Below are 27,769 nucleotides of genomic sequence, written 5' to 3' on the forward strand. Positions count from 1 at the left end.
GTGAGGGTATCCGGCAGGAGCGCCAGGTCATGGCGGTGGGGGCTCTGGGGACCGCGGCGGCGGCGGCGGCGGAGGAGGAGGAGGAGGAGGAAGAGAAGTAGGCGACGCGGCCCGGAGAGGCTCGTCCCCTCTGGCCCCGGGGCCGGCGCCGCGGCGGATCCCCAGCGCCAGCAAAGTTTGGAGCCACGGGCGCCGCGCGCCCATCCCTCCCCGCGCAGTTCCCTCGGCGGTGTCTGTGCCGCCGCTGCTGCCAGGGCAGGACAAAGGCTCATTAACACGTGATGGGACCGCGCTTCATAAATGGGACCGGAGCGAGAGGGAGCCAGAGACAGAGCGCGAGCGGAGGGAGAGGCAGGGACCGCGCGAACCGACCAGGCGACGGGCGCCCGGGCTGGCGGAAAACGGTGGGCCCGGCGGGGCTAGCGGGAGGACCCAGCGAAGAGCCCCGGGAAGGGGTGAGGCTCGCGGACGGAGGGGGCGCCAGTCCCGATCTCTGTCGCGGGCGGGCGCTCGAGGCAGGGGACGCCGGCGCGCGGGCTGCGCGGACCGACCGACTTACTGACCGACCGACGGAGGCACAACCCGCTCCACCCCACCCCACCCGGCCTCGCCCGCATCCCCGCGCCGGCGCCGCCTCCCTCTCGCGACTCCCTCGGCCACCCCTTCCTGCTCCACTTCTTTTCCGCCTCCGCCTCTGCTCGGCTCCCGCGGCGCCAGTGCCTTCCCCTGGCCCGGGCGGGGTGCCTCGGCTCCCGGCAGAGCTCTCCGTAGAGTCGGGGCGCGGTGGGGGGACGTTTCGTTCTAGCAGAGAAGCAGCCCCTGCGCTGGGCAAGAGGTGCCGAGGGAGCTTCTCCCGCGAGGACCGGGGGATGCGAAGGGTAAGACCTGGCAGAGTTGCGTTTGTAAATACTTCTTCCGCCTCCCGCCCCCTCGGGTGCTGACCAGTGTGGTCCCCAAGTGTCCTTCGTGGAGTTCTTATTCCGTGTGAGCGAATTGTGCATCGGTGTTTACTAAGCCGTAGAGCCCCAGCCTGTTAACTGTGGTCTGTGCTACTTCTGGAGGTTTCTACCATTTACTAGTTATTGAATGTGTGTGCACCTGGCTCTCTGTATGCACTGACGTCTGTTTGTGGAAAATGTGTAATTGTGCATGTTTGAAAAACGGGCGCTTGAGTTGGTACTTGATGCTTCTAAGCCATATCAGCAACTAAGTCTTCCCGGAGAAATACATCGATCTCTGCACCAAACCTGAAAACTGTCTAAAGTCAAATATTAAATGTCATATAAAGGAATGTATATCAAATAATAAACTTTTGCATATAAAAATATAGCTACAGGAACCACCCTTCTTTGAGGAAAAATGAACGAGCATTTAGCTGATATCTCAATTTGAAGTAATGGAACCATTTAATTCAGAACTAGCTGTTAGATGAAAAAAGTTGACGTTGTGTTTTTAAGAGACATTTCTTGCCAAGGCTCACAATCACAAACGGATCAGCTCCTGAATGAAAATGTGTTTGCTGTGACAGACGTGAGAAACTGTCATTTGGTCGTTTGAAAGTTTAGAAGCAACATGCATGTTTCTGATTTTAGTTTTTAATTAAACAGATGAGAAAAAATTTAGTCACCTATTAATCATTGTGTCTCCCATGTTTTTTTAATTTTCCTTCAGATAAGTGCTCTTCTTGCCTTTGTTGTTGCTTTCTTGATGTATTAGCATCCGCGGGCATTTAATCCAATAAGAAATTAGGACACATCTACTGGTTTTAAAGGTGTTGAAATATATCTCAGTGGGTCCCATAACTTCTTCTCATTTTTAATACCAAGTTAATATCTTTTGAACAATGGGGGAAATGGAATCTCTCCGGGGAAACTTAAGTGTACACTGAGTATCCGTGGGTGACCACTGCCATCAATCTATTTTGCAGAATATTGAGAAGCTCAGAGCAACCAACCTTTAAGGTTCCCATAGGACTTTATCTGATTTAAGGTGTTGCTTTTCTAATCCCACCCTACTGACAGTTTGCAAGAGAAGACATACTGATTGATTTTTCTCTGTCCTTTTTTTCCTGGTACTCCTTGCCCCTCCCCCGCTCTCTAACTCAGTTAAAAGCAGTGTTCTCAAAATGAAAGGCTACGTATAGTTTCTTAAGTGAGACAGATTATTTTCTGATTATCCATACATGAACAGAATCCACACACCTCCAGAATTTTAAACGTTGCATACTGCAGGCGGTTTCTGTAGGTACAATAGCAGTTACCACAGTTGGGCAAGACGCTTGGACATGGTTTTTAAAAACTAATCCGTTTTTAGGTTATCAAGAATACTTACTGTAAATGAACTCTTTTTGTTCCAAAGATGTCTCCCACTCCAGGCAAGGAGCAATCTTGCCTGAGGTAGGTATCAAGTGTCTGATGGGGAAAGGTCTCATTGTGTTCCTTAGTCTCCCTGGGGGTAACATGATGCCACAGGGGGCAACTGCTCAGTTCTGACCTTTCAAAAATAAAATTACTATGCTTGCATACTCGTTGTTAGGAAGGCAAATTATATTCATGACACCCCCCCCCCAACTTTTAATAGCATCAGTACCTGTGCATATAAAAAGAATGTTATGCCTAGTCCCTTAAACAAGCCCTAGGTGATATTATTTACTTTGGCGTGCGAAGTTTCACCTTCTAGTGAAAAATCTGATCTCACGTTGGAGTAGTGCTCGGCTTTGTTTGTTATCCACTGTTTTCTGTCTTTTTCTGTTACCCTTTTCCCAGTGGACCACGTGCCTCTCTGTCTCGCTTGTGAGATTGTTCTTCTCTAATAAGCCTAGCTGCAGGATCAGTGTGTTCTTTTTGGCATTTCAAAATGTTAAAATAGTGAAATTGTTAAATGTTACCAAGACAAAACTGCTGGGAATGAAATTCTCCAGAAGAACCACTACATTTGTGGCCTATCACAGTCTCTTCCAAAAGAAAACTCCTTGAATCGGTTTACCTATTTTCTCAAGAAAGAAGCAGTCCCAGTGATTGTGTTGATATGTATTTAGTATGCGGTGTCAGCTTATTACTAAGGCAAAGCCTGAAAAACTCACTCAAAACAATCGTGTGACATTCTTCTTTGCTTTGACTGAATTAATCTGAACCACCAGGATATTTAGACAAGCTCCTAGGTTGTCTTACATATTAGTATGTGGAATTAGAATTGGAATTCTCGGCTGTATTAGAATAAACTGTTATGAAATGGAACCTATAATAGCAGTTTATAGTTCACCAGGCTTACCAAATGTTTCTTCCCAGAAAACAGTTGGCCTAATAAGGAGAGGGATTATTTCCCATAATTAGCTCTCTAGGAATGCTGCAAAAAAGAGTAATAAATCAAATTGGGAAATACCTAACAACACATGATGAGTAAAACGAGATTTGGTTATAGGGTCTTGAATTTGGTTAGGAAGATGGAGCCTGTCTGTTAGTTTGCTGACTGTTATTCTTGGGGTAATGATGTTAGCTCAGTTGCATGAAGCACACAGATGAGAGCTTTCATTCCTCTTTCATTCTAAAGGGATGCCATTCTCTCCACCAGTGTAAGTCTGTCTCTTTTATTTTTGTATTCATCACTTTCTAATTGAACTAACAAATGAGAGTGAAGACAGCCTTTGGGTTTAAATTATTTATAATTCTGCTTCTGACTCTGAAGTGACCTGGACCTAACATTGTTGTGAAAAACTATGCCAGGGCAGGTTTATATATTGCATATCTATATTTTGAGGGGCTGAAAGCTCTGCTGATTTTGCTTTTCTTGACTGAAAGTTGGTCGAGGAGTTAAAGAATAAGAGGAAATCAAAACCAATGGATGTATTTTGTGTTGGCAAAATTTTAACTTCCTATTTTCCCCCCTGAATCTCCAGCTCTTTCCTAATCCTGTTCTCATAATAATGTTAACCTTATATTATAACCACATGAATGCTGTTTTTGAGGGACCGGAGGTTCAACACTTTGTAACTGAATTGCTGTTTAATGTTTTGATAACCATTTAATTCGCTAATCTGTATATTCTTAGATTAGGTTAACTTTATAACATATTACAGATCAACTCAGATTTCTCCCAGATATTTTCTGGACTAAAAGAAATAATGTCATCCATAGTTTACAAAATGTCAAGTTATAGACTGCATAATTTAAGATAACCAGGATATATAAATACACTTTTATAAATATGTCTGAAGAAACTTTTTCAAAGACATATATCAAGAACGAAATAAAAACTGAGACATGTTGCCTTGATACATTTGAACATATGATTCAGATTTTAAATAAATACTACAAATTTGGGGAAATGTCCAAATTCAAGGCAGCTATGCAGAGGACATGGAAGACTCAAGGCAAAAGGAAGTATCCACCTTGAATCAAAACAAGGCTGTTCTTATTCTCCAGGATAGTGGAAATCTGTTCCAGTGTCCTGTGTTCTAAAAATCTTGCAAAGATGCTAGGATGGGCAGAACCACATTCGGTTATAGTTTTCTCATAAACACCGACTGATGTGTTTAACACAGTTTTCACCAATCTTGCTGATTGGTTATTAATTTTGGAAGAAAGTTGGGAGAAGATATACAAGGTTATTACTGTGTCACAAGATGCATGTTAGTATAGGTATATTTGTTGGATATAACACATTATAATGCTATCACAACTAAGTTAAAACTACAGGAAATTTGTGAGGGGGAAAGGGGAAGGCTCTTTTAGTGGTTTTCCAGTGCTTTCCTTGGTACTCTTCAAATGGTTTGAGGTTAGATGAACTTCTATCTCAAACAGGTTTGCATGGATAATAGATATGTTTATGACATATCAGTAATCAGAGGTCAAAGCCATTACATAAAGTAATCAGTGTGATTACCTCTAGTTATTAACATAAAATATTTACTGAAAATCTTTCCTGGGTCATACTTCTTCATTGAACAGGGTGCCTTATGGAAAATAAAGTACATTTCATTGTAACAGTTTTTCTAGGGCAGTTGTGATCACAAATATATTCTTGATCTAGTTTTTATGGCTATTTTCCATATATTTGAAGTACTTTCCATATAGATTATTGGTGAATAACTTTGGGATATCCTCTGAAAGTTTCATCTGGACAGGTTAATTTCATAACTTAGCGAGCATGGAATTCTGAGGTTCAGAGTTGTGTTTGTATGGGTTTTTGAGGAAAGAATTGTTTACACCCCAAACCTGAGCAAATAGGCCTGGCAGAGTCATAGCAGTTGTTTCAAAATACCCTGAATTCTGTTTTAGCCCCAACTGGAGAAATGTTCACACCTGCACTTTAGGAAGGCTTTCAAAAGTTTTGCTTTGTTTGTTTTCTTTTCTTTTCTTATTGAACATGCCAGTTGAGAATGGTCTGATGGGAATCCGTGTTTTTTTAGCCAGCTTTTTTTTTTTTTAAACCCCCTGTGCTGTTATTGCATTATAGTCTGTATTTTTGAATAAGTTTATTAAAATAAATTTTGCAGTTTTGAATGCAACAAGGGATTTAAGTTCCCTTTTCTCCTAACACAGATGGCAAATCATTTTTCCCTAGGAGTACGATATTTTATTATCTGATGTCTTATTTTTCCACTCAAATTTGGATTCTTAATTGTTTAGAGTTTGGATTCGTTGAAGAGAGATTTGATACCTTTGGCATGATTCCTTACCACCATTATCAACTCTGAATAGCATTAAAAATTTTTTTTAACTTCAGAAGGTAAAGTGCAGCATAGTTTCCAAAATTTGACAGTGTGATATGTATTTCTTTATTCCCACTAGCAAATTCCATTGCTTTTTAAGGAAAAGCAGAAGCATTTTTCAAAGACATGCCAGGCAATCTGTTGTGGGAGTTGAATATACTGGCAAATGCTTTCACAAACTGTGTATGTCAGTAGTATATTTAAATATAATTAAAATAAAATATTATTAGGAAATAATGTTTTTCAAAGTTTATGTTGAAATGGGAGGGTTCCCCTCTTTCCTTTATCATTTCTTTATTCGTTCTTAGACCATATATTTAGAGAAGAAAATTGGAGTCAATATGAGTTCTGTAAATTGAGTTAAAAGGAGTTTTACATTTAAATTGGTGATAAATTCCAGTATGCTTTAAAAAAAATTCTACTTTCACATTGGACATTTGTACTAGGAAATTTTATAACATTGATTGCTGTTGGTCAGGTGGCTAAAAAAGATGTTTTTAATATAGCAAGTGAACCAAATCATAGATAGTATGCCTTTGTCACTCTTGTTTGCTTTTAACCCAGCTATATTTAAAAATAAATCAACTTGATTAATTCTTTGTAAGAGAGCTCGTTTTAATACCACTGTGATCTGTGTATTTTGGTTTATTCCAGTGTTACTTCTTAAATGGACCATATTTTCAACTCATTTTAATGCATTGCTACCAGAATTTGTAAATGTTTTCTCTAGCTTTTGTACAAGTTGTGGTGAACAAGCGATATGCGTGTGGAGAAAAAGGAAAAAAAAACTAAAAAGAAAAAAATTAAACAACTTAACTCATAACTAAAGTAAGCAAAGGATTGTCCAAAGAAATCTGTATCTTTGTCTATGTGGGAATTTGACTTTGGAAAATGTACAACTACTTTTGGAAATTAGATCTAAGTTCATACAAATTTTTAAAAAGGGAAACCTTTGAATAATTTTAGTCCTCGGCCAAGGAAACTAATTATGAGTAATCTATGATCCATGTTTATTGATGAAATAATTAGAGAGGGAACAGTCTGCCCAGAGTCATATATTTAAGTGCTTTGGGATACATTTCCATATATTTATAACTTGTAGGCATTTTTGAAAGATCCCTGCCAGCTATAAGCAGTGCAAATTGCATAATTACCAGGGTAACTCTGTAAGATAATTTGCAGTAGATTTGCATTACTTGGGCCTACTGCAAAATTTCCATTTTAGTTTGTCATTTTTCTGGGTTCACCTCCCGTGATACATTATTTTATGGTTTTGGCAAAAGAAGAACAAATAGAAACATTTCCAGCTTAAAAAGGAAATCAGCTGGAGTGTTACTTACTTTTACTTTTTTCCTGTTCTTTTATGCTCAGTAGTCATGGGTTCCCTCACAACGGTGCTGATAGACGTGGTTAGCAGTCCTATCAAACTTTACATAGACTTTGTAAATAGAATTAAGAGAAAATGGTATGCAGTTTTTAATTTATGTCTGCTTACTGGGTAAGTACATGTTATGTCTTGAAGCCACTTTTCTTTGCTGGACAAAAGATCTAGCAAATAAGTTACCTGAAAAAGTGCAGAGAAGCTCTGGATTGTAGACTGAAAATCCTTGAGAGGTTCTTCACTCTTATGCTCATTTTCAGGCTAGACTACATTGTTCTCCTCCAATCAAATAGAAAAAGCTTGGTTTTAAAGATCTTCTGTGGGAGACTACTTTATCATGAACAGGCTTCCTCCACCATCCACTTCAGTGATCGAAAAACCTATGCTCATAGAATATTCTTTCTTCCTATCTCACCTCAATTCTTCTTAAAGGCTACTTCTATTTTCCTCCCCCATCTAGTCTTTTTCACAGGTTTCCATCTTTAACAATGGTTCTAAGATTTTAGAGTGTCTTAGAATCTCCTGGAGGCCTTGTGAAAACACAGATGTGCCCCAACCCAGAAAAAGAGTTTCTGATTCTGTAGGTCCGAGGTCGGACCTGAGACTGCATTTCTCCCAAGTTCCCAGGTGGTGCTGATGCTTCTGGTGGGAGAGCATCCTTTGAGAACCACTGACCTATTAAATAACTGACTCTGTGTGCTCTTCCAAACCACATGTGACTTCTCAGACTGTTCTTTAAGGTGCACCCTGGGATGTCCAGCCTATGCTCAACTATCTTATTTCCTAGTTCTTTATCTTCACGTCACTTTTTCTGAGTACTTTTAGTTTCTCAACTCTGTTCAAAATCACATAGTTGTAGCACACAAACCATGACTCAAGGTCAAACTCTTAAGTATAATAGAACTACCTCATGGTTTCAATGGCATAAAAACTCTGTACTTGCATCCAATTTGTTACTACATTTCCAAAGCATACTTTACATCATTACTGAAACCAAGTTCTTCTAGTTCTGTTTGTACATTATAATTTACATCTTCAAAGCATATTTTTCTGTTTATATCTTGTATAAACAGAAAAATGTATACAAGATATACACTGGGAAATTTTTTTAATTAAAGTAGGTGATTTTCAACTAAAGTAGGTGATATGTAAGTACCTGGTTTTTAAAATCATGTTTAAATGGAACCCTGAACTTACACACAATAAAAATGTTTAAAATTATTCCAGTGAGAAAATGATAGGAAGGAAATTGAATTATTTAGAAAACGAGTGTATCCTTGATTTGTATGAGTATTTAAACAAATATTAACTTCTCTTGTGAAATATTCCATTTTAGCTTCTGTAATGATAGAAAATAATTTTCCATTCTTTTTCATCACAGAGTTACAACCTGTGTTGGTGATTTTATATTTGAAAATTGGAAAGCCAAATGTTTCATAAAATAGAAATGAGTTGAGTTTGTTATTAGAATTGATTTTGGGCTCCTGAGACATTCCATTCTTACTTTTAGCATCTCTTGGCATAAACATGTGATTTGTTTTCAGTATAACTACTTTCCTTTACTCATTCTTAATTACTTTCTTGAGGCACAATTCCAAATACTCACAATGAATTTGTATCAATATATTAGATTTTCTCAATGCCCTTTTGCCTCAGAAAAGCAATTAGAAATTTCGTTTTTGTAGGCAATAGTAATAACACATTTTAACCCTCTTTAACATATTTTCTTATTTATGTTTAAATTAATTCAGTTGTAAAACGCATAAAATGTTGTTAGCAGGAAAAGTTGCTCAACCAAAGCAAGAGCCATGTCCACTGAACAGAGTAACAAATTGATTCCTGAGGGCTTATAAGAGCCACTCCATCTAGTGGTTGAATTTTCACATAACTTCTCTTGATAAGTTGTTTTGAAAACACACTTGCACACGGAGAAACCCATCTGGGAAAAATCAGTGCATAATAGCATGCATTTGAGGGAAGGAAAAAGTCCATTATAATCATAATTTCATACACTGTCTTTAAAGGTCTATCAACAGCATATAATTAGGATTCATTCATAGTTGTGCATCTCACAAAAATCTCCTTATATATCATTGTTATATGGCAAAACGTTGAGGTTCATAGTACATACTCAGGCTCAACAAGGATCAGAATAGAAAGTAAATACCTCATCTTTGCCCATAACTTCTACTTGCCATCAATATAATTTCCGTTTGCTACTGAGATCAAAGATCCTGGGATAAACAGTTGTTGATGCCTTTCATGTAACTTTTACATCTGGGTACAGTTCTTTCCAGTTGGATGTTTGTATGAGACCAAGACTCAGGTTTACTTCCCTAATGATCAACTGACTTTATGCCAAGGAAAACTATCCACAGTTAAAAGTCATTCCGCTAGGATAGCTCTGCTCTACTGCCAACATTCATTTAGTAAACAGGCATTGAGTACATACCCTATGCCAGGCCCTGTGCCAGGCAGAGGACATTCAAGACCATATAATACAGGTCCCTACTCTCAAGGTGTTCATGATCTGAAGGGTTTAGACACAAGAAAGACTGCTATGGGATGACTCAGCATTGCCAATCATCTCTCCAGGGAGAAAACCTCAAAGCACATATAGGAAGGGAATTTACCCAAGCCAGTACTATTTGATGATGAAGTATCATCTGCCTATTACTTGTATTCATATCCTACTCAACTCTGTCTTCTGTGGGAGGGGAAGGGCAGATGGATGGGCTATTGGATGGGTTGGTTGGAATGGAGAATCTTTTCCCTTGCTTCCATGACCTGTATCCGTTATCCAGGTGTGATACATGAATAGACAATGTCTACAGTGTTTAGCACGGAGCACATGCCCAACAAGAATATGTTACACGAAGCATGTAAGGAGCCAATAACTTTATATCCATCTGCCGCCTTGCTGTAGCAACACATGTGCCCTTTGGGTGCCAAGAGTGAGTCACAGGCACTCCCTTGTTGGAGCCCAAATGACGATTACGTAGTTTCTTCTGCCTTGATTCCAGGCAAGATCTCAAGAACTGACCAGAGAGAGGCATCCTCTCTCTGGGCCTTAAGAAAACCACCCTGCTCATGGTGGGAAGTGGAGTGATTTCCTTTGAGTTTGAATATCTCCGCATGGGCAATGGATGTTTCAAGCTTTTGTCGACTAACAACAGTCATGTCTCATTCAGACCTAAAGAAGGTGCCCTCTCTGTTCCTCGCTGGTGTCATGGAAACTCTCATAACTGTCCATAATCTTTATAATTGACTACTGAAGAAAAAAATATATACGTAATTTTTAAAATTAGTGGCAAAGACAAGTTAGATTTTATTTATTACTTGCCAACAGCCATTGATTGCAAATAAGGTGCTAATCCAAGGCTAGGATTTATAGCTCATAGTTAATTCTCATACTTTGTCCCTAAAGCCCATGGGACAAGGATGATTTGCAAGTGCTATGGGCAACTTTTTTCTGTCAATAGAGCATTCCTTCAGATTTTAGTTGTTCACTGTGTAAAATTATTAAGTACTATTTATTACCTCCTTTCTCAAAATTGATTCTTCCCTTTCCTTAGAAGTGGGAAGAAGACAGTCTTATTAAATGATTCCTGGACCTCAAAGTTGAGAGCAGGGATGTTGAGTTATACAGACCTGGGTTGAAGTTCTAACTCCATTCTCTCTCGTGGGAAACGCTGGGCAAAGCTGTACCTCTCTAAGCCTCAGTTTTCTCATATGTAGAATGGGAATTGTAATAGCACCTAATTCATGTAAATGTTAAAAATAATACATATCCTTAGCATGATGCATGGCACATAAAGATGTTTCTGATTGAAAATATTTGGGAACTGGAATTTTCTCTGTCGTACATCTAATCACCCTAGTCACCCAATCACTGAGATTTGAGCCTGGGGAAAAAAGACTCTGTTTTTAGTTCGACTTCATGTGTCTGTTCATGGATTCAAAGAGAAGATACTTTCTGTTGAAAGATGAATGAAGAAACTGAAAAGTATGCTGCTCCGTTGGACAACATGTAGCACGCTTTAAACCACTGTTGTCCTTGGCAATGAACTGTCAAGATTACCTGCCCCCTGGGTTCTGCATATTGCTTTCGGCCTTTATTGATCAAACCTCATGCAAGATAAAGACAATCTTATGGAGTATTTTGTATATGGGCCAGGGCTTCTATTGAATTGAAAACTTAGCAAATTCTATTTTAAGGGAAGGCTGCTTCAATTATGCTCCTTACAGCTTATATAGAAAATGTATCTCCCTTACCCCACTCCCCCCTGCGCCAAACAAGCAAAGGCACTTGGTAGGAGGAAACACCAAAACAGCAGAGCAAAATTAAATGATTAATGGAATTGGTTATAAAAGTCAACAAATCTACGGAATCAGTTCATCTGTATCATTAATTTGCTTTTGTGATAGGCTTTCCTTCTAGCATTTTCACCTAATATTGAGTGCTTAATTTGATGTAGTTTAAAGGCATCATTTCTTGAGCCCTGCAATTCTTTATGCTTTAAGAAGCCTATAAATGTTAAATAATTAGGCATACTTCAGGTTAAATTTGAACAGAAATATAGCCTTATAAGTGTCCTAATGTCTATCTGGTTCATAATAATTGATATTTTTAATGAAAAATGTAACGCTCATATTATTAGTAAGAATAGACCAGAGAAAAGGGTACATTTAATAACTTCTGCTCTGTGCTACAAAATATAAGAAAAGCTAAGCCTTTCAGAACCAACTGAGCATTACCAACATAATGGAATTTTCTTTTATATATGGGAAAGAGAGAGAACATTAACACAAGGAAAAAGAATTATGTATTTTTGCCTGAATTATCAGGATAACTAAGTCAATCGTTGACTTTGCTATGGAAGATGGTGCAATAAGTGACCAAACTACTTTAATAATTCCCAAACTCAACTGGTTAGGTAAGAGTTAGAACAGACTCAGTTGCCCATTCAGCTGTAACAGAAGCATCATTCATCAAGTTGTGAAGTTGGCCCGTGAGATCTGCCAGTGTATATTAAGGACATGCCTTAGACATAATGCAGTTATAAGAGTCAACTAAAATTTTCCCTACTGACTTTAGAGAAATACATTAGCAAGTTATTTTTCTTGATCAAATTAAGAGAAACCAGACTTGTTCCCAGAAATGAATGGAAAATAACAAACAAATATATCCACTGGCGCCTTCTTTCTCTTGAACCATTCGCAAGGCTCTTTTATAAGGTTAGCCAAGCAGAACAAGACAGAACCAACAAACTAAGGGAAACAACACGATTAAGAAAAGGCCTATGGCTCCCACATTTGATATCCTGGACACCTATCAATCTAGACATGATGAGCTTGGGATTATTTCCTTAAAGCATTTACAAACTTAGAATCTAGAAAAGGAGCCTGGTCGGCTGATACAGTCTGTAACTATATTGGGAGCACCAATGCTTCTGATGCTTCTAGAGGGTTTTCTGCCTTCCTGGAAATGACATCCTGCAGGAAGCAAATACTCTCTAGTGCCTGTTCCCCCAGAGATGCTGCAAGGATTTTGACTCCAGAATCAACAGTGCCAAATTACTGAAGTGTGCCTCTGAAACAAAGAAGGTCTTCAGTGGGGCAATGACATCTAAAATAGCCTGCTATTAAATTATACTGGTATAGAAAAGACTTTATTTGAAGTCTTGTTTTGAGGACCTATTCCATGTTCATCCTAATCAGAACATGGATGTTTTATACCCTTAATGGTTATAGAAACAAAGATACAGACTCTGAATAGACTTTTTTAAAAAACTCCATACTGCTGCCAAACCCATAACAATTTCTTTTTTTTTTTTTTTTCATAACAATTTCTTGATGACACCATAGCCTCCTAGTTGATGTATAAGTTTGGAGGTGGTGGATGGAGAAAAGCAGGTGTGCATAGAGAGGTGGGCAAAAAGAACAGGTGATGTTATTCTAAAAATGGAAGTTTTTTCAAAATAATAGATTCAATCTATTAAAGTATTTTTATTATTGTTATAAAGGCATGATTTACAGCCTAAATCGTTAGACTATGTTGCTTATATTTTTAAAAGAAGAGTTCTAGGAAAATCCCCTTAAATGTCATTCAATCATTCTTTTACTATAATGGTAACAAAACCCAACTGCTTCTTTAATAGGTGCATCTACACATCTTGCTGGAAATTTCCAATTATGGTTTTCCCAGTAGCAAACAAAAACAAAATTAATGGTAGCTGCATCCCCCAAAGCCTAAACTATATTACTAATGAATTCTCCAAGAAAACTCTCAATACAAAAAAAAAAAAAAAAATAGTAAGGTGGAAATTACTGTAATAATCCAAATGTAAAAATAAAGGAAAGAGTTACCAAAATGCAGAGCACAGTTTTCTTGCCATGATCCCATTAACTGTTAAAATAGCCTGTGCACAGTGGCATTTTGACATTGCTAAGATCCTTGAACTGCACAAAATCCATGTATATTTTTAACTGCATTCTTTAATTAAAGTTGGCTTATATTGGGTAGAAATTACTCTATATTTCATTACCACACTGTGCCCTGACTCAGGTTTTAACAAGCTGTTTTTTTTTTTAATGAAAGTTCTTGGTCACATTAAAATGGGAAATTGTGATCACATATGTGGTGATCTTAATATAGAGTAAATCACAGGCACACATGTTTTGAATTATTGAAATAAGGTTTGTGATCCTTCGTCTTAACTGAAGAAGCTTTATACCGCTTCCAAATACTGAAATTTTCATCCTTGAGGACATGCCAGTAGGCAGATTTACCTAGATGGGCTGGGATAGGAAAGAGTGATTTAGTAGGAGGTAGTCTTAATTACTATTGGCAGAATGCCGTAAATCGTGTTTGTAAGAAGCTGGAAGACTAGAATATGCTGTAAGATGCAAAATGGCTTTATCCTAGTTACTGTTAATGCTTAAAAGCATGTATGAAGTCCAAAAGCAGAAACTCTGGTGTCTGAGAGACATGGGTTCAGCTACAAACTCTTCATATTCTGGACAATTTATTTAAAATCTAGTGGTCTCCACTCCCTTATCTGCAACACGGGGATTATAAATAAGCACCTGATAGAGTTGTCATGACAATTTCATGACAGAATATATGCAGAGTCTCTCAAATGCCTGGAATGTAATAGACATTCAATAAAGTTTCCTCCTCCCCCACCCGTGTGTGTATCTTATATTTGCTTCATGCTTTAAGTGCCAAGACAAAAATAAAAACTGAATAAGTAGCCTATGATCTAATTAAGTCAATGAGTTATCTGGAAGTATAATTAATATATGGCAAAGAGCCATTATACTAAGTAATGATAATAATAATTAATATTTATTGAAGACTTAAATTTTGTGCCAGGCACTACGTTAAGTACTTCACGTGCACTTTTTTTTTTCATTTAATTTTCAAAACAATTCTATGATTGAGGCATCCTCCTCCTACTCCTTCTCCTTCCCATTTTACAGATGAAATAATGAGCTTTAGAAAGATTAACTACTTACCCAAATACAGGTCTGACACTAATCTTGGTTTGCTAACTCCTAATTCAGTGTTCTCTCCATTACTGGTGCTTGGACTGGCTGGAATCAGCGGGGAAAAGAAGGGAGATAGCAGCATCCCTGTCTTAGGTTAGGGAGATGATGTATCATAAGGGTTGAAAGCAGCTCCAAACCCATCAATATCCAAACAATATCCAATATGGTAGCCACTAGCCACATGTGGCTATTAAGCCCTTGAAATGTGGCTAGTTCCACATATTGAAAGGGTAATGTTTTGGATGTATTGAGTTAAATAAAATATATTATTAAAATTAATATCACCTTTTACTTTTTTCTTTTTACCCTCGATAATGGAAATTTTAAAATTGCCTATGTGGCTTGCATCCCATTTTTTTTAAAACTATTTTGAAGCTATAAATCAAGCTCATAAACTATTAAATAAAGTATGTTCCAGCCTCTTACCTTGACAAATATGCCTTCACAAGGGCCTGCAAGGCCAGGTTCAAATTTAGAATTTTTGGCCTCCTTAGAGTTAGACAGCAAAACATGATGGTGCGGGGAAGCCAGCTTTGCCCGCCCCCTTCTGCTCCCACCCACACTGCACCACAAGGACACACGCATGCAGGCACACACGTGTGATCGGCCCAGGCTGCCCATCTGCACACCGCTTTCCCCCACAGACAGCTGCCTCCGGTGGCCTCCAGGAGGACAGACCCCAGGAGCAAGCCCACGGAGTTCCTGGAATTGGAAGAGGGTGACTCTGGGAGGGCATCTCCTTGACCCCATCAGGGGGGCCCCAGCTGGAGAGGCTCTATGACAACGAAACTATGATACTCTCTATAAGATACACTCTAAATTTCAGGGATGTTAAAATGTGAAAAAAATCTGCATTTTTTTAAATTAAAATTTTTGTTGAAGAATAATTGATTTACAATGCTGTGTTAGTTTCTGGTGTACAGCAAAGTGATTCAGTTATATATATATAATTGATATATATATATTTCATATTCTTTTCCATTGTGGTTTATTACAGGATACTGAATATAGTTCCCTGTGATATACAGTAGGACTATGTTGTTTATCTATTTTATATGTAGTAGTTTGTATTTGCTAATCCCAAACTCCTAATTTATCCCTCCCCCCACTCCCTTTCCTCTTTGATAACCATAAGTTTGTTTTCTATGTAAGTCTGTTTCTGTTTCATAAATACATTCATTTGTGTCATATTTTAGATTTCACATATAAGTGATATCGTATGGTATTTGTCTTTTTCTGACATACTTCACTTAGTATGATCATCTCTAAGTCCATCCATATTGCTGTAACTGGCATTATTTCATTCTTTTTATGGCTGAGTAATATTCCATTGTATATATGTGCCACATCTTCTTTACCCATTCATCTGTTGATGGACATTTAGGTAGCTTCCATGTCTTGGCTATTGCAAATAGTGCTGCTATGAACACTGGGTGCATGTATCTTTTTTCTTTTTTTATATATTTAATTAATTAATTAATTTATTTATTTATTGGCTGCATTGCGTCGTTGTTGCTGTGTGCGGGCTTTCTCTAGTTGCAGCAAGCGGGGGCTACTCTTTGTTGCAGTGCGAGGGCCTCTCATTGTGGTGGCTTCTCTTGTTGGGGAGCACAGCCTGTAGGCGTGCAGGCTTCAGTAGTTGTGGCACATGGGCTTCAGTAGTTGTGGCTCACGGGCTCTAGAGCGCAGGCTCAGTAGTTGTGGCACATGGGCTTAGTTGCTCCGCAGCATGTGGGATCTTCCTGGACCAGAGCTCAAACCAGTGTCCCCTGCATTGGCAGGCGGATTCTTAACCACTGCACCACCAGGGAAGCCCCACATGTATCTTTTTGGATTATAGTTTTCTCTGGATATATGCTCAGGAGTGGGATTGCTGGATCATATGGCAACTCTATTTTTAGTTTTCTTGAGGAACCTCCATACTGTTTTCCATAGTGGCTGCACCAACTTACATTCCCACCACCACCAACAAAAAAAATGTGCATCTTATATTGGATGTGCAGCAGCCTTCTGCATTCCATTTTTATTGGACAGCTCTGCTCTAGAATCAGAATATCTGAGTTCATTCTGGCTCTGCCCTTACTAGCTGTGTGAATGGCAAATTACTTACCCTCTCTGTGCCTTTCATCTGTAAAATGGAGATAATAATAGCATCTAACTCACAGGGCTACTGTGAAAATAATTTGATATACATCAGAGGCTCAGAGGGCCAGCTGCACATAATAAGCTCTCCATATGCGCTTAAAAGGGGAAAAATCAGCAAGACTTAGTGGTCTGCCTGATTATAGAGGCCAAGGAGAAGGAATCCAGGGTAAGTGTGGGGTGTGAGCTTGGGTGACTGGAGAGATTATTCACAATACTGTAAGAAATGTGAAACATGACATGGCTGCATTATTTGTAATAGTAAGAGATGATAAATAAGCTAAACCTGCGTCCGTAGGAGGCAGGTCACATTCATCTAACAGATACTCAAGGCAGCTGCTAAATGAGAAGGGAGGTTTTGTGTACTGATGTGGAACTGTCTTCACATATACTTTTAGGTGGAAAAGCAAGGTGCCGAACAGTACGTATATTAGTGTTTGTTAAAAAGAAAAGAAAGAGGGGATAAATATATATATATTTGCTTGAATATGCATGGAATATCGCTGCAAGGAGTACCAAGAAACTTCTTGCCTCTTGGTACTGGAACATCAGTACCAAGAACATCAGTTCTTGGCTGGAACATCAGAATGGGAGAGGTTAGGCTGACTCTTTGCTGTATATCCTTTTGTACATTTTGAATTGTATGAATGGAATACATACATATAAACAATCAAAATGTCAAATAAATTAGTTTTTAATTAGGCAGTGTGAAGGGAGAATCAGTTACTTGAGAGAAGATGACTTATAGGATGGAGATCATGGACTGGCCCCCAGTAGCTGCTTGGAAATGTTGGGCTCAAACTTTGATCTTCAGGCCAAATGTCCATTGAACTAATTACCTTTCTCTCTTCTAATTTTAAGAAAAGGCAAATATATATTATTAAATCACGGCTTTCATGGATCAGTTAATAAATTCAACTGCCACCGTATTAGGTTCATGGGAAGATTTCTAAGGGAACCCAGCCTCCCCCATCCCCCCTACGCCTGCTATCATGTTATCAGGTCAGTGAGTCACATAAGAAAAAAAAGACGCCAGTCCTGTGCTTGGAAAGCACATTCTAGTTATGGAAATAGATATGTAAACTTATGCATAAATGCTATGATGAGGTCTATAATAGAGGGGAAAACTGGGGGACTAGTTCTCCCTGGTGGGAAGGGCAGGTCAAGGAGGTAAAGATAATTTATCTCAGAAAGACAACTTGGAAATGAGTATTTCAGACAGAGGGAGGGGTAGGAGGAAAGGAGGAAGGTGTGCAAGGGTGATTCAAGGAGCAGGGAGCCATCTCCCAGGCCAGGAAGCTGTGTGTTTCAGTACGGGTGGCAGTTGAGAAGCAAAAGTAAGATTTGAGGGTGTCCCAGGACCATTAACGGCTCTCACAGATTGTGGCTATCTTCTGTGTCCTTCCTGTTCCATGAACACTTTCATATGTAAGTGGAGTTGTTGAGCGAACGTAAGTTTGCACAAAGAGCAAACTTGACTCAAGAGACATGGCCCAATGGTGGGCACATGTAGGACATTTTCTGGAAGAGCCGAGGATGTGAGAAAGGATATGACAGACAGGTCGCTGAACAGGGAACTTGAGGACACTTGAGAGTGAACAGGTGGAGCCAGGCTGAGCTGGGGACTCAGGAGAGATTGTAATAGAGGAACCAGGAAGCACAGGGCAACCACTGTGGCTGTTGAACTTCAGTCTTTTATTTCTGCATCCTTTATTTTTATATCCTCCACAACTAGCCAACCTCCCTGGGACACCTGGTTGGGCTTTATCAGACTCTCAGTGCACACTGGGTGTCCCTGTGTGGTCTGTGCACTAGTGCTCCTGCCTCTGGTTGAGCGATTCCCAGCCCTTGCGTGCCTTGCCCTTTGCCAGTGTGGGAGGGTGTGCAGAACCGGCTCAGAGAAGAAGCAGTAAGTTCCTGAGTGATGCCAGAAGATAGCCATGGATGATTCGGGGCCCTTGGTTCGGTGGTGCCTCCAAACTGTCATTGCAGGCTATACTGATCATGCGAAAGGGCTACAGGACCATGAAGGAGCTAAGGGAGCCCTCCTGACTTACCTGTCATGCTCGCTTTGTTCACCATCCGGTAAAATATTGCCAGTATTCTCCTTCACCTCTATCTAGCCAAAGTTGCCTGTGTCATGTGGCTCATTCCATGAGTATTTAGGCTAGGTAATCATTGCACAGGCAGCTTTCATTTACCATGTCAGTTACCTCATCTAAATAGAGCGTTTTTCTAGCACGAATGGATCGGTCAGCTATTTAGGATAGATACCCTGATTCAAGCTACATGCTTATTTATTCCCATTATGATTGGGTGAACCCTCCCCCACCTTGAATAGGAAAGGGATTTTTTTTCTCTTTTGAAATACATATATTCAGTCAACCAGCTTATGTAGGGCCCCCTTCTATACACTAGGCATTACATTAAATGCTATGAATAAACACTAAGATAAATAAAATTCCTTCCCTCAGTGAGCTTACTACCTAGTGGGTGGGAGGGAGGGGCAAAACAGATGCAAACACGGAGAAATATTAGACTATTTAGTAAACACCATGGACACCATGGTAGAACTCTATCTGGATATTCTAGGAGCCCCAAAGAGGGTATGGTGGGAGCAGAGGAGCTACGTCAAACTGAGGGGAAGGAGTTGACCAGGTGGAGGAAGGGAAAGGGTGTTTGCTCAGAGGAGTGTGAAAAGCACCAAGTTGAAAAGCAATGGATTTGGTGTGTTCATGGAACCGAATTATCTGGTATAGTGGCAAGTCCACGAATGGTGAGAGGAGGCATGGAGAGACAGGCAGGGGCTAGACCACCCTGGGAAGGAAGCCTTTTACTGGACTTCATCCTATGGGTGTGGGGATGGAGGTAGAGAGCTTTCCTGCTCAGGGAGAACAGAATGTGGAGAGCTCTGGGCACAAGGGAGTGAGGGTCAGATCTGAAAGGCCCTCAGCTGGGCTGACACAGATGGCAGAGAGAAGAGCTGCGTGGGATGGTCTGGAGAGCATGGGCCTGAAAGGGAAACCTCGTGAACGAACTTGAACTTGGTCTTTAGGGCAAAGAGGTTGAAATAGGGGAGTCACGTAATCAGCCGCCTGTTTTATGAAGATCACGGCAGCAGCTATTTATTCGGCAAGTGATCAAAAGGGGATCAGTCCAGAGAAAGGCAGGAAAACTGGCCACGTGGCTGGTACTCGGGTTCTGGTGAGCAGTGATGGTGGCCTGGACTTAGAGGTGGCAGAATGTGGGAAGTTGGGCCACATTTAGCATGTTGTGCCTATTCCCAACTACTAGACAAACAGAACGAAAACCACATCATGACACTTCAGGTGTTCATTAAAAAATTTTTTCTGTGTCTCCGTGTCCTGCCTCCACCTACATTAATTCTACATACTCTTGGCATAAACATCCTTTCCTTGGGGAAGCCGCCTTCAACCCCCAGACTGCTGCTCCCACAGCATCCTGTATGTCCCCGACTGTAGCTGTCACAGTGCTTTCTCATACTTACAGGGTCAGCCTGTCTCCTCTGCTACACTGAACTCCAGGGGCTCTTTCCGGATACCGTTCTGTTCTTAGTGCCTAGTACAGTGCCTGGCACATAGTGGGAGTGCCACAGTTTGTTGAATGGATGAATAAATGAATTATTAGTTCAGATAGGTGGGATCGCTGTATTTTAGCAGGAGGATTCAGAACATTTTCATTGGATCCAAGCTAATGCCTATCTTTTCCCCCCTCAATACAGTGTGGTATGTTTAGGAACAACAAAAAGGCAATTAGTGAGTAAAATATTGGCTGTTATGATTTTTAAAATGATTGTAGATATCACTCCATACTTCTAATATTTCTTCTTTCTTTATTTATACTGAGATCATTGACACTGAACATTGTCTTAGTTTCAGGTATACGACATCATGATTTGCCTCTCCCACACGTCTTGACGCGGCCCTTTTATCGTCTGTTGTGAAGTGCCGTTCAGCTGGTTTTCAAGTCTTTTTCAGAGGGAATTGTTCCATTTGTAGCTGTAGATTAGGTGGGCCTCCGGGAGGAAGGGGTTCAGGATCTTTCTACACCGCCATCTTGGACCACCCTCAGTATTTCTAATATATAAGCTAAAGAGCCCAATAGCCACATTTTAAACAAATATTTATAAATAGGAGCACCAATTCTCTGGCCATTTATTTTGAAACAGAGCCAGATTGCCTTGCTGAGAATTGAAGAGTCTGGAAACTCTGGCCGCTCCTCTCAGCCATCCTTATTTCCAGTGCCATCCACCTGGAAAGGCTTGGATGATCAGGTCTTTCTCCCATCCTCCAGTGTGTGCTGGTGTCACCTCACCGCTCATGGAAGTCGCTGTCTGGAAGCACTGTCCATTGTCACTACTTTCCAGTGTTAAAGATCTTTGTCTTCCCGGGAAGCCTCAGTGCAAATTTACCCTTCGTAACATTTTTCTTGGCTGGCGTAGACATTCTAGAAGTTCACCTCAGCCATGGCTCAGTTCAAACATCTTCTGTGGGTGAGGAAACTTGCCTGATGGAGTCAGGGCTAGAGCCTGGATCTTCCCATTAAGGCCACTTGCTTCCTATAGTTCCCAGCAACGTCCTCCTCCGCCTTCATGCTCAACACACAGGCCATACGACTCTGTCCTTGACTCCACACTCTCTTGTTCTTTGGTTGTCTTATATGCTCAGTCTTACCTGTGTGACAAGGCGTGTGACAAGGCAGTAGAGTCTTTAAGAGCAGAGACTGTGTGACATGTGGTTGCTTTCCCCACCAGCATCAGGACTCTGTGTGTGTGTGTGTGTGTGTGTGTGTGTGTGTGTGATAGTAGAAGCCAGGTGGCAAACACTCCCTAACACAGCCACACCCAAGACGCATTGCTTTCACTTGACCACCAGACCCTGGAGGTCCACGCGGGCCTCACACAGCGACTCAAGTCCAGAGAGCTTAAATAATGAAAGAAATAGATGTGTGGGGTGTGTGCCCTACCTCACCAACTTTTGACAGCTTTTCTTGTTTTTTTTTCTTTTTTTAATCTTAATTGTGTTTTTATTTTTATTATGGTATATTTTTCTGTACATTGATCAAATGCGTGGCTTTGTTTTATTTATTTATTTTTTCGCTGCTCTGTGTGGCTTGCAGAATCTTAGTTCCATGACCAGGGATCTGAACCCATGCCCTCGATAGTGAAAGTGTGGAGTCCTAACCACTGGACAGCCAGGGAATTCCCTGGGAAGCTTTTCTTTAACTGAAGGATCGACTCATTTTGTTGACAGAATCGGACAAGGATTTTACCTATGTTCAGAGACAGGAATGAAATAACACAAGGGGACATATTAGGGATGTTTACCATCGTTTTTTTCTGGAGGGGGGGTGGTTCGTGTGTTTTAATTCTGCCTGTTCTCTCCCCATTCAGCTTATCTGTTTTCCCTCCCATCAGGGTTTCCTGCGGCGGGGCTCTTTCTCAGTCATTGTGAGTGTGGCCTAATCGAAGACAGAGGGGATGAAGTCCATCCTCGATGGCCTTGCCGATACCACCTTCCGAACCATCACCACAGACCTCCTCTACGTGGGTGCCAATGACATTCAGTACGAAGACATCAAAGGCGACATGGCATCCAAATTAGGGTACTTCCCACAGAAATTTCCTTTAACTTCCTTCAGGGGGAGTCCCTTCCAAGAAAAGATGACTGCGGGAGACCACCCCCAGTTAGTCCCAGCAGACCAGGTGAACCTCACCGAGTTTTACAACAAGTCTCTGTCCTCCTACAAGGAGAACGACGAGAACATTCAGTGCGGGGAGAACTTTATGGACATGGAGTGCTTCATGATTCTGAACCCCAGCCAGCAGCTGGCCATCGCCGTGCTGTCCCTCACGCTGGGCACCTTTACGGTCCTGGAGAACCTGCTGGTGCTGTGCGTCATCCTGCACTCCCGCAGCCTCCGCTGTCGGCCTTCTTACCACTTCATCGGCAGCCTGGCCGTGGCGGACCTCCTGGGGAGCGTCATCTTCGTCTACAGCTTCGTCGACTTCCACGTGTTCCACCGCAAAGACAGCCCCAACGTGTTTCTGTTCAAACTGGGTGGGGTCACAGCCTCGTTCACGGCCTCCGTCGGCAGCCTGTTCCTCACGGCCATCGACAGGTACATATCTATTCACAGGCCCCTGGCCTATAAGAGGATCGTCACCCGGCCCAAGGCCGTGGTGGCGTTTTGCCTGATGTGGACCATCGCAATTGTGATCGCCGTGCTGCCTCTCCTGGGCTGGAACTGCAAGAAACTGCAATCCGTGTGCTCAGACATTTTCCCTCTCATCGACGAGACCTACCTGATGTTCTGGATCGGGGTCACCAGCGTGCTGCTGCTGTTCATCGTGTACGCCTACATGTACATCCTCTGGAAGGCGCATAGCCACGCCGTCCGCATGATCCAGCGCGGTACCCAGAAGAGCATCATCATCCACACGTCCGAGGATGGCAAGGTGCAGGTGACCCGGCCGGACCAAGCCCGCATGGACATTAGGCTGGCCAAGACCCTGGTCCTGATCCTGGTGGTTTTGATCATCTGCTGGGGCCCTCTGCTCGCGATCATGGTGTACGATGTCTTTGGGAAGATGAACAAGCTCATTAAGACAGTGTTTGCGTTCTGCAGCATGCTCTGCCTGCTGAATTCCACCGTGAACCCCATCATCTACGCTCTGCGGAGCAAGGACCTGAGACATGCTTTCCGGAGCATGTTCCCCTCGTGCGAAGGCACTGCGCAGCCTCTCGATAACAGCATGGGGGACTCGGACTGCCTGCACAAACACGCCAACAATGTAGCCAGCGTCCACAGGGCCGCGGAGAGCTGCATCAAGAGCACGGTCAAGATCGCCAAGGTGACCATGTCTGTGTCCACGGACACGTCTGCCGAGGCTCTGTGAGCCAGACGCGTCCCTGGCAGCACAGGAAAAGAAATTCTCTCTCTCTCTCTCTCTCTTTTTTTTAAAAGCTCAAAAACCCAGAAGAGTCTGTCGTCTCATCGGTTATATTTTTTTAAGTTGACCACGCTCAGTGAAAAGGTGATTGTCACCGTGATCAGTTTTCAGTTCTCTGACGTTTCCATAGTGTAGGTCCTCAAACTCAGTTCTCCGGGGGTTTACGGTGAAGAAAGCCTGTTGTTTAAGGGACTGGAAGGTCCTTCAAAGTCTCAGTGAAATAGGAGAGAACCTTTGGCTACACAATTGGAAGTCCAAATACCCATAGAAAAAGGCCATCAAATGAGTAATGCCTTTGTAATCACAACTTTCATTATAATGTGAAATGTACTTGTCCGGAAGTAATCAGAGATGTCCATTTTTACAACAGTTATAGTACTAAAGTAGAGCTATTTTGTAAAATGTAGTGTGTCCTGTGAGATGTGTATCAGTGTTTACCATGTGTTATTTATATTTGTCTAGTCCAGCAAAACTGCAAGGTGGGCTTCTACAAGAACAATGGCACATAAGCAGTGGATATATGCCAATGAGACCACTTTTTAAAACATTATTGCCCATGATATAACTTTAGAAACCTTAATATTTTTTTCAAATATCTCTATTTAAATTTGACATTGAAATAACCATAAAGGTTTATTTTTCTGTTAATCCAACAAGAAGAATTTGAAGACTGTCCAAAGTCTTGAGCAGAATTCATTGACACTTAAAAATTTCTTAGTCCTGCATTTTCATACGAGGACTTGTATTATCTTCTGGACTATAGCTGTTCTGTTGGGTGATGGATTACAATCAGAACAGAAGAGAGACTGCATATTGACTTTGGCTGACATCTCCGACTTTCGTTAGACTTTAGCTCTTACTGGACCTCTTAGGACAGCATGTGTCAATCTTAATGTATGTTGTTATCACTGTGCAATTGCTGTTTTCTTGAAGAGTATTGCATCCTTATATTCCAGGTTTAAGTAGATTTCACGCCTGGGTGGCCAAACAACAGTCTTCATTTTTTCTTAATTGAAAAGAAGTATTGTCTGGATCAGTACAATTATACTGTGTGTGAGTGTGAATACAAATGTGTGTGTGTTTCTATCCTGTAACTGTTCTAGTAATGTCCTAAAGTGAGAAAACTGTGACCACGTGTAAGCTGTTCCCCTTGCTGCACTCTTGCACATGAATTCAGTTTCTAAAATTGAGTTCTTCCGGAAATCTAGTTGATAAAAATACTGACCAGAAGCCTTCAGAACCCTCCCCCTTTGAAATTGGGTCAAGTAGTACTAAACTGACCTTTAGGTATTTCATAAGACCAGCGTTTAGCAAGGAATCATCTATAATGAACCTTCAGGTCAAGGTCTGTGTTTACAGTGTTCATGTCGGGAAATGTTTGGTTTCTGAGCACCTAATATTGATCAAGTCCATGGAGATGTAAGTCATTGTAAGGGAAGTAGCTCTAAAATAAAACCCTCCAGTGGTAACATATTTTAGTTGTGTGTGTAGGCAGCGTGATCCCAGTTTGAGTAGCACTATACTTTGCTCACTGCAGTGGGACTACCAGATCCGGCTTATGTGGTAAGAAGGCTTATCAGACAGTGGGTGAGACAGAAAAGGGCAGTGAGAAGCTGACACGCTCGTGATTAAGGCCTGGATGTCATATGGCTGCTTCTGTGCTTTGTGCAGATGCCCTTGGTGACAACCCAGCACCCAGCTTTGTCTGTATAGGTTTGAGCTCTTTAAAGAAGAGGCCTCTCTTCTGTTCCTGATTAGCAAGAGGTGCTAAAGCATAAAGATGAGCATGGCTTGCTTTCTTCTTACGCCCCAGTTTCGTACTCCTTAATGGTGCCATGGGTGCTCTGAATTAGGCCCTTTCCCAGTAAGCACTGGTAATGCTTAAGAAGCCACCTGACTCTGACAAATTTTACTTACAAACTATCTTCTCCCTAAACAGATAAAGCATGGCTTTTGCAGGACCAGGAGGCCTGCATAGCCTGATGTAAAGCAGAGAGCTAGCATTTATCTGGTGATTGCTAGCTATGTGGTACCCAAGCAGCCTGATGGGACAATGTCTTTTCTTGCAGTGTAAGGTTGAATGTGGCTTGTGGGCCAAGCTGAGATGCTTTTAATTGTCTGTACAGCTCGAATCTGCCTGCTGGTTCCTTTACTTTACCTCTCTGTGATATGCAGATGATATGCTAAGTGTGCTAGAGGATTAATAAGATCTCTTTAGAAGGAGAAAAGATTATTTATGAAAAGACTCACCAGGGTCTAGTTTCCATTGAAGAATTGCCACTCTTTTGTTCTAAATTACCCTGAAGATTAATCCACACATCTCAGAGCTCACTAGGCAGTACCAACGCTCTTCTCACAGCTATGAAGACCTGGTGAAGATGAAATTCTTGTTATTGGTAGAAAAATTCCAGGATTCATTTTTGAAACTGTATTTGTATGTATGCAATGTAGATTTTATAGTGTGTTGTGCTTATAAGATCTCAATCATATATAATAAATTAAGGGACAATGGGGCTGACAGCACTAAACTTGGTGCTTATTGATATTCTAAGAAATATCTGTGAAATATCATCATGTATGTGTTACACCTCCTTCATTTTAAAACATTTAAATGAGTTTGATTCACTCTGATACTTTTAACATCATTTCCTAACCCAAGTGACTCAAATGTTCTCCCCAGTGAATATACTCATTAGAATTATTATTCAATAGTATCATTCATTAATTAGTCCCTTAATGAGACCCATTGATTTAAATATAATTTAGATTGCAGTAAGCTTTATAAGGTCTACCTTCAGAGTTATCTACTTTCCTCTGAGGCTGACATATGTGTCCTGATCATGCATTTCACCATCATACGTGTCTTTAGATAGAACCAAATGCCAACCTGCTCAATTTCTTCAGAGTAATGATGAACCTTTCAATCCCAGACTAACAGTTTTATTTAGAAAAGGAGAACTGTCTCCAAGAACCCCTAATTTTCCACTACGTATGAAATAAATGTAAAAGAAACACAGATCCGGAAGAAGCTACAGACATATGCCTACACTTGAGATGATTCCCAAGCCTCCCATCACTCTGAGTCAGGTCTATGTGGCATTAAGTGGCATGGAATTTTGGCCGTCTAAACCCACATTGCAGGAGACAGGCCCAACCTCCAGATGAGAATTTGGGCCCTTGATGAGTGGCATTCTACTTACTGTCCTGTTGATTGATTTCTGCCATCCCATGTCTGTAAAAGAGACCACCAATATCATGAGCAAAATTAGATTTCTCACGTTCTAACTGTATATTTGTATGATATTTTAAAATCTCCTAAATGCTGGGCAATGGCTATTGACAATTGTCTTGCACTGGCCTTCTGATGAAATGTTAACAATGCCTATTGTAATATAGACAAAACATTTTATCTACTGGTTTGGGCTGAATGTATGTAAATAGGTTTTTAAAAGGTCAGATGTTTAAGCAGTGGCCTACAAATCAGTAATTTTCAGATAGGAGAGTTTCTTTACATTGCTGTGGCATCCTAAAAGCTATCTTCACGTAAACTTAGTGTACTAGGCCTGCTGAGGATCCAGAGTGCTCAAGAAGGGAAACCTTTCCTTGTAATAATATGAATTAAGACACCAGATGATCTGGATTCTTATTTCCAATGTTTCAAGTGGAAAACAAAGCTCTTTATTGTCTGTAAATCAAACATGATTACTTTTCCTCTTAGAAGAATATTGTATTGTTAGATGTTTGTTGAGCTGGTAACATCCTTGCAACCGCTGCAATATCTTTGTTAGTAATAAAACTTTGTACACGAGTACTAGTAAGATTGTTATTCAATGTAGCTTCAGTCATTAGATTACTATAGTGAAGTAGTACTAATGTAATATTTACAATGTATTAAGCCCACGCTATATTTTAGTTCAATGATGTAGTTAAATTGTTATTTATTCAAAGAGAAAACATCCCATCATGTCTATTGTCCAAAGTTACCTGGAATCAAATAAAAATTCTAGAT

At 40.8% G+C, this 27,769-nt stretch overlaps 1 protein-coding gene across 2 annotated transcripts; it reads left to right on the forward strand.

The window, feature by feature from the left end:
* Positions 1–269: 269 nt before the first annotated feature.
* Positions 270–27,769, forward strand: CNR1 (cannabinoid receptor 1). 2 transcript variants are annotated; one of them, XM_007195940.3, is made up of 2 exons: positions 270–878; positions 22,225–27,769. In XM_007195940.3, the coding sequence occupies exon 2, from the start codon at positions 22,288–22,290 to the stop codon at positions 23,704–23,706; it is 1,419 nt and encodes a 472-aa protein (XP_007196002.1). In that variant the 5' UTR covers positions 270–878; positions 22,225–22,287; the 3' UTR covers positions 23,707–27,769. The 2 variants fall into 2 exon arrangements, with proteins under 2 accessions (XP_007196002.1, XP_057383466.1); XM_057527483.1 differs by having other exon boundaries at positions 353–404.

The sequence above is a fragment of the Balaenoptera acutorostrata genome, chromosome 14, assembly GCF_949987535.1.
Source record: "Balaenoptera acutorostrata chromosome 14, mBalAcu1.1, whole genome shotgun sequence".
NCBI lineage: Eukaryota > Metazoa > Chordata > Mammalia > Artiodactyla > Balaenopteridae > Balaenoptera > Balaenoptera acutorostrata.

Bases quoted from the DNA above. Each gene is read 5' to 3' on its own strand.
- CNR1 (XM_007195940.3), top strand. From the start codon at position 22,288: ATGAAGTCCATCCTCGATGGCCTTGCCGATACCACCTTCCGAACCATC.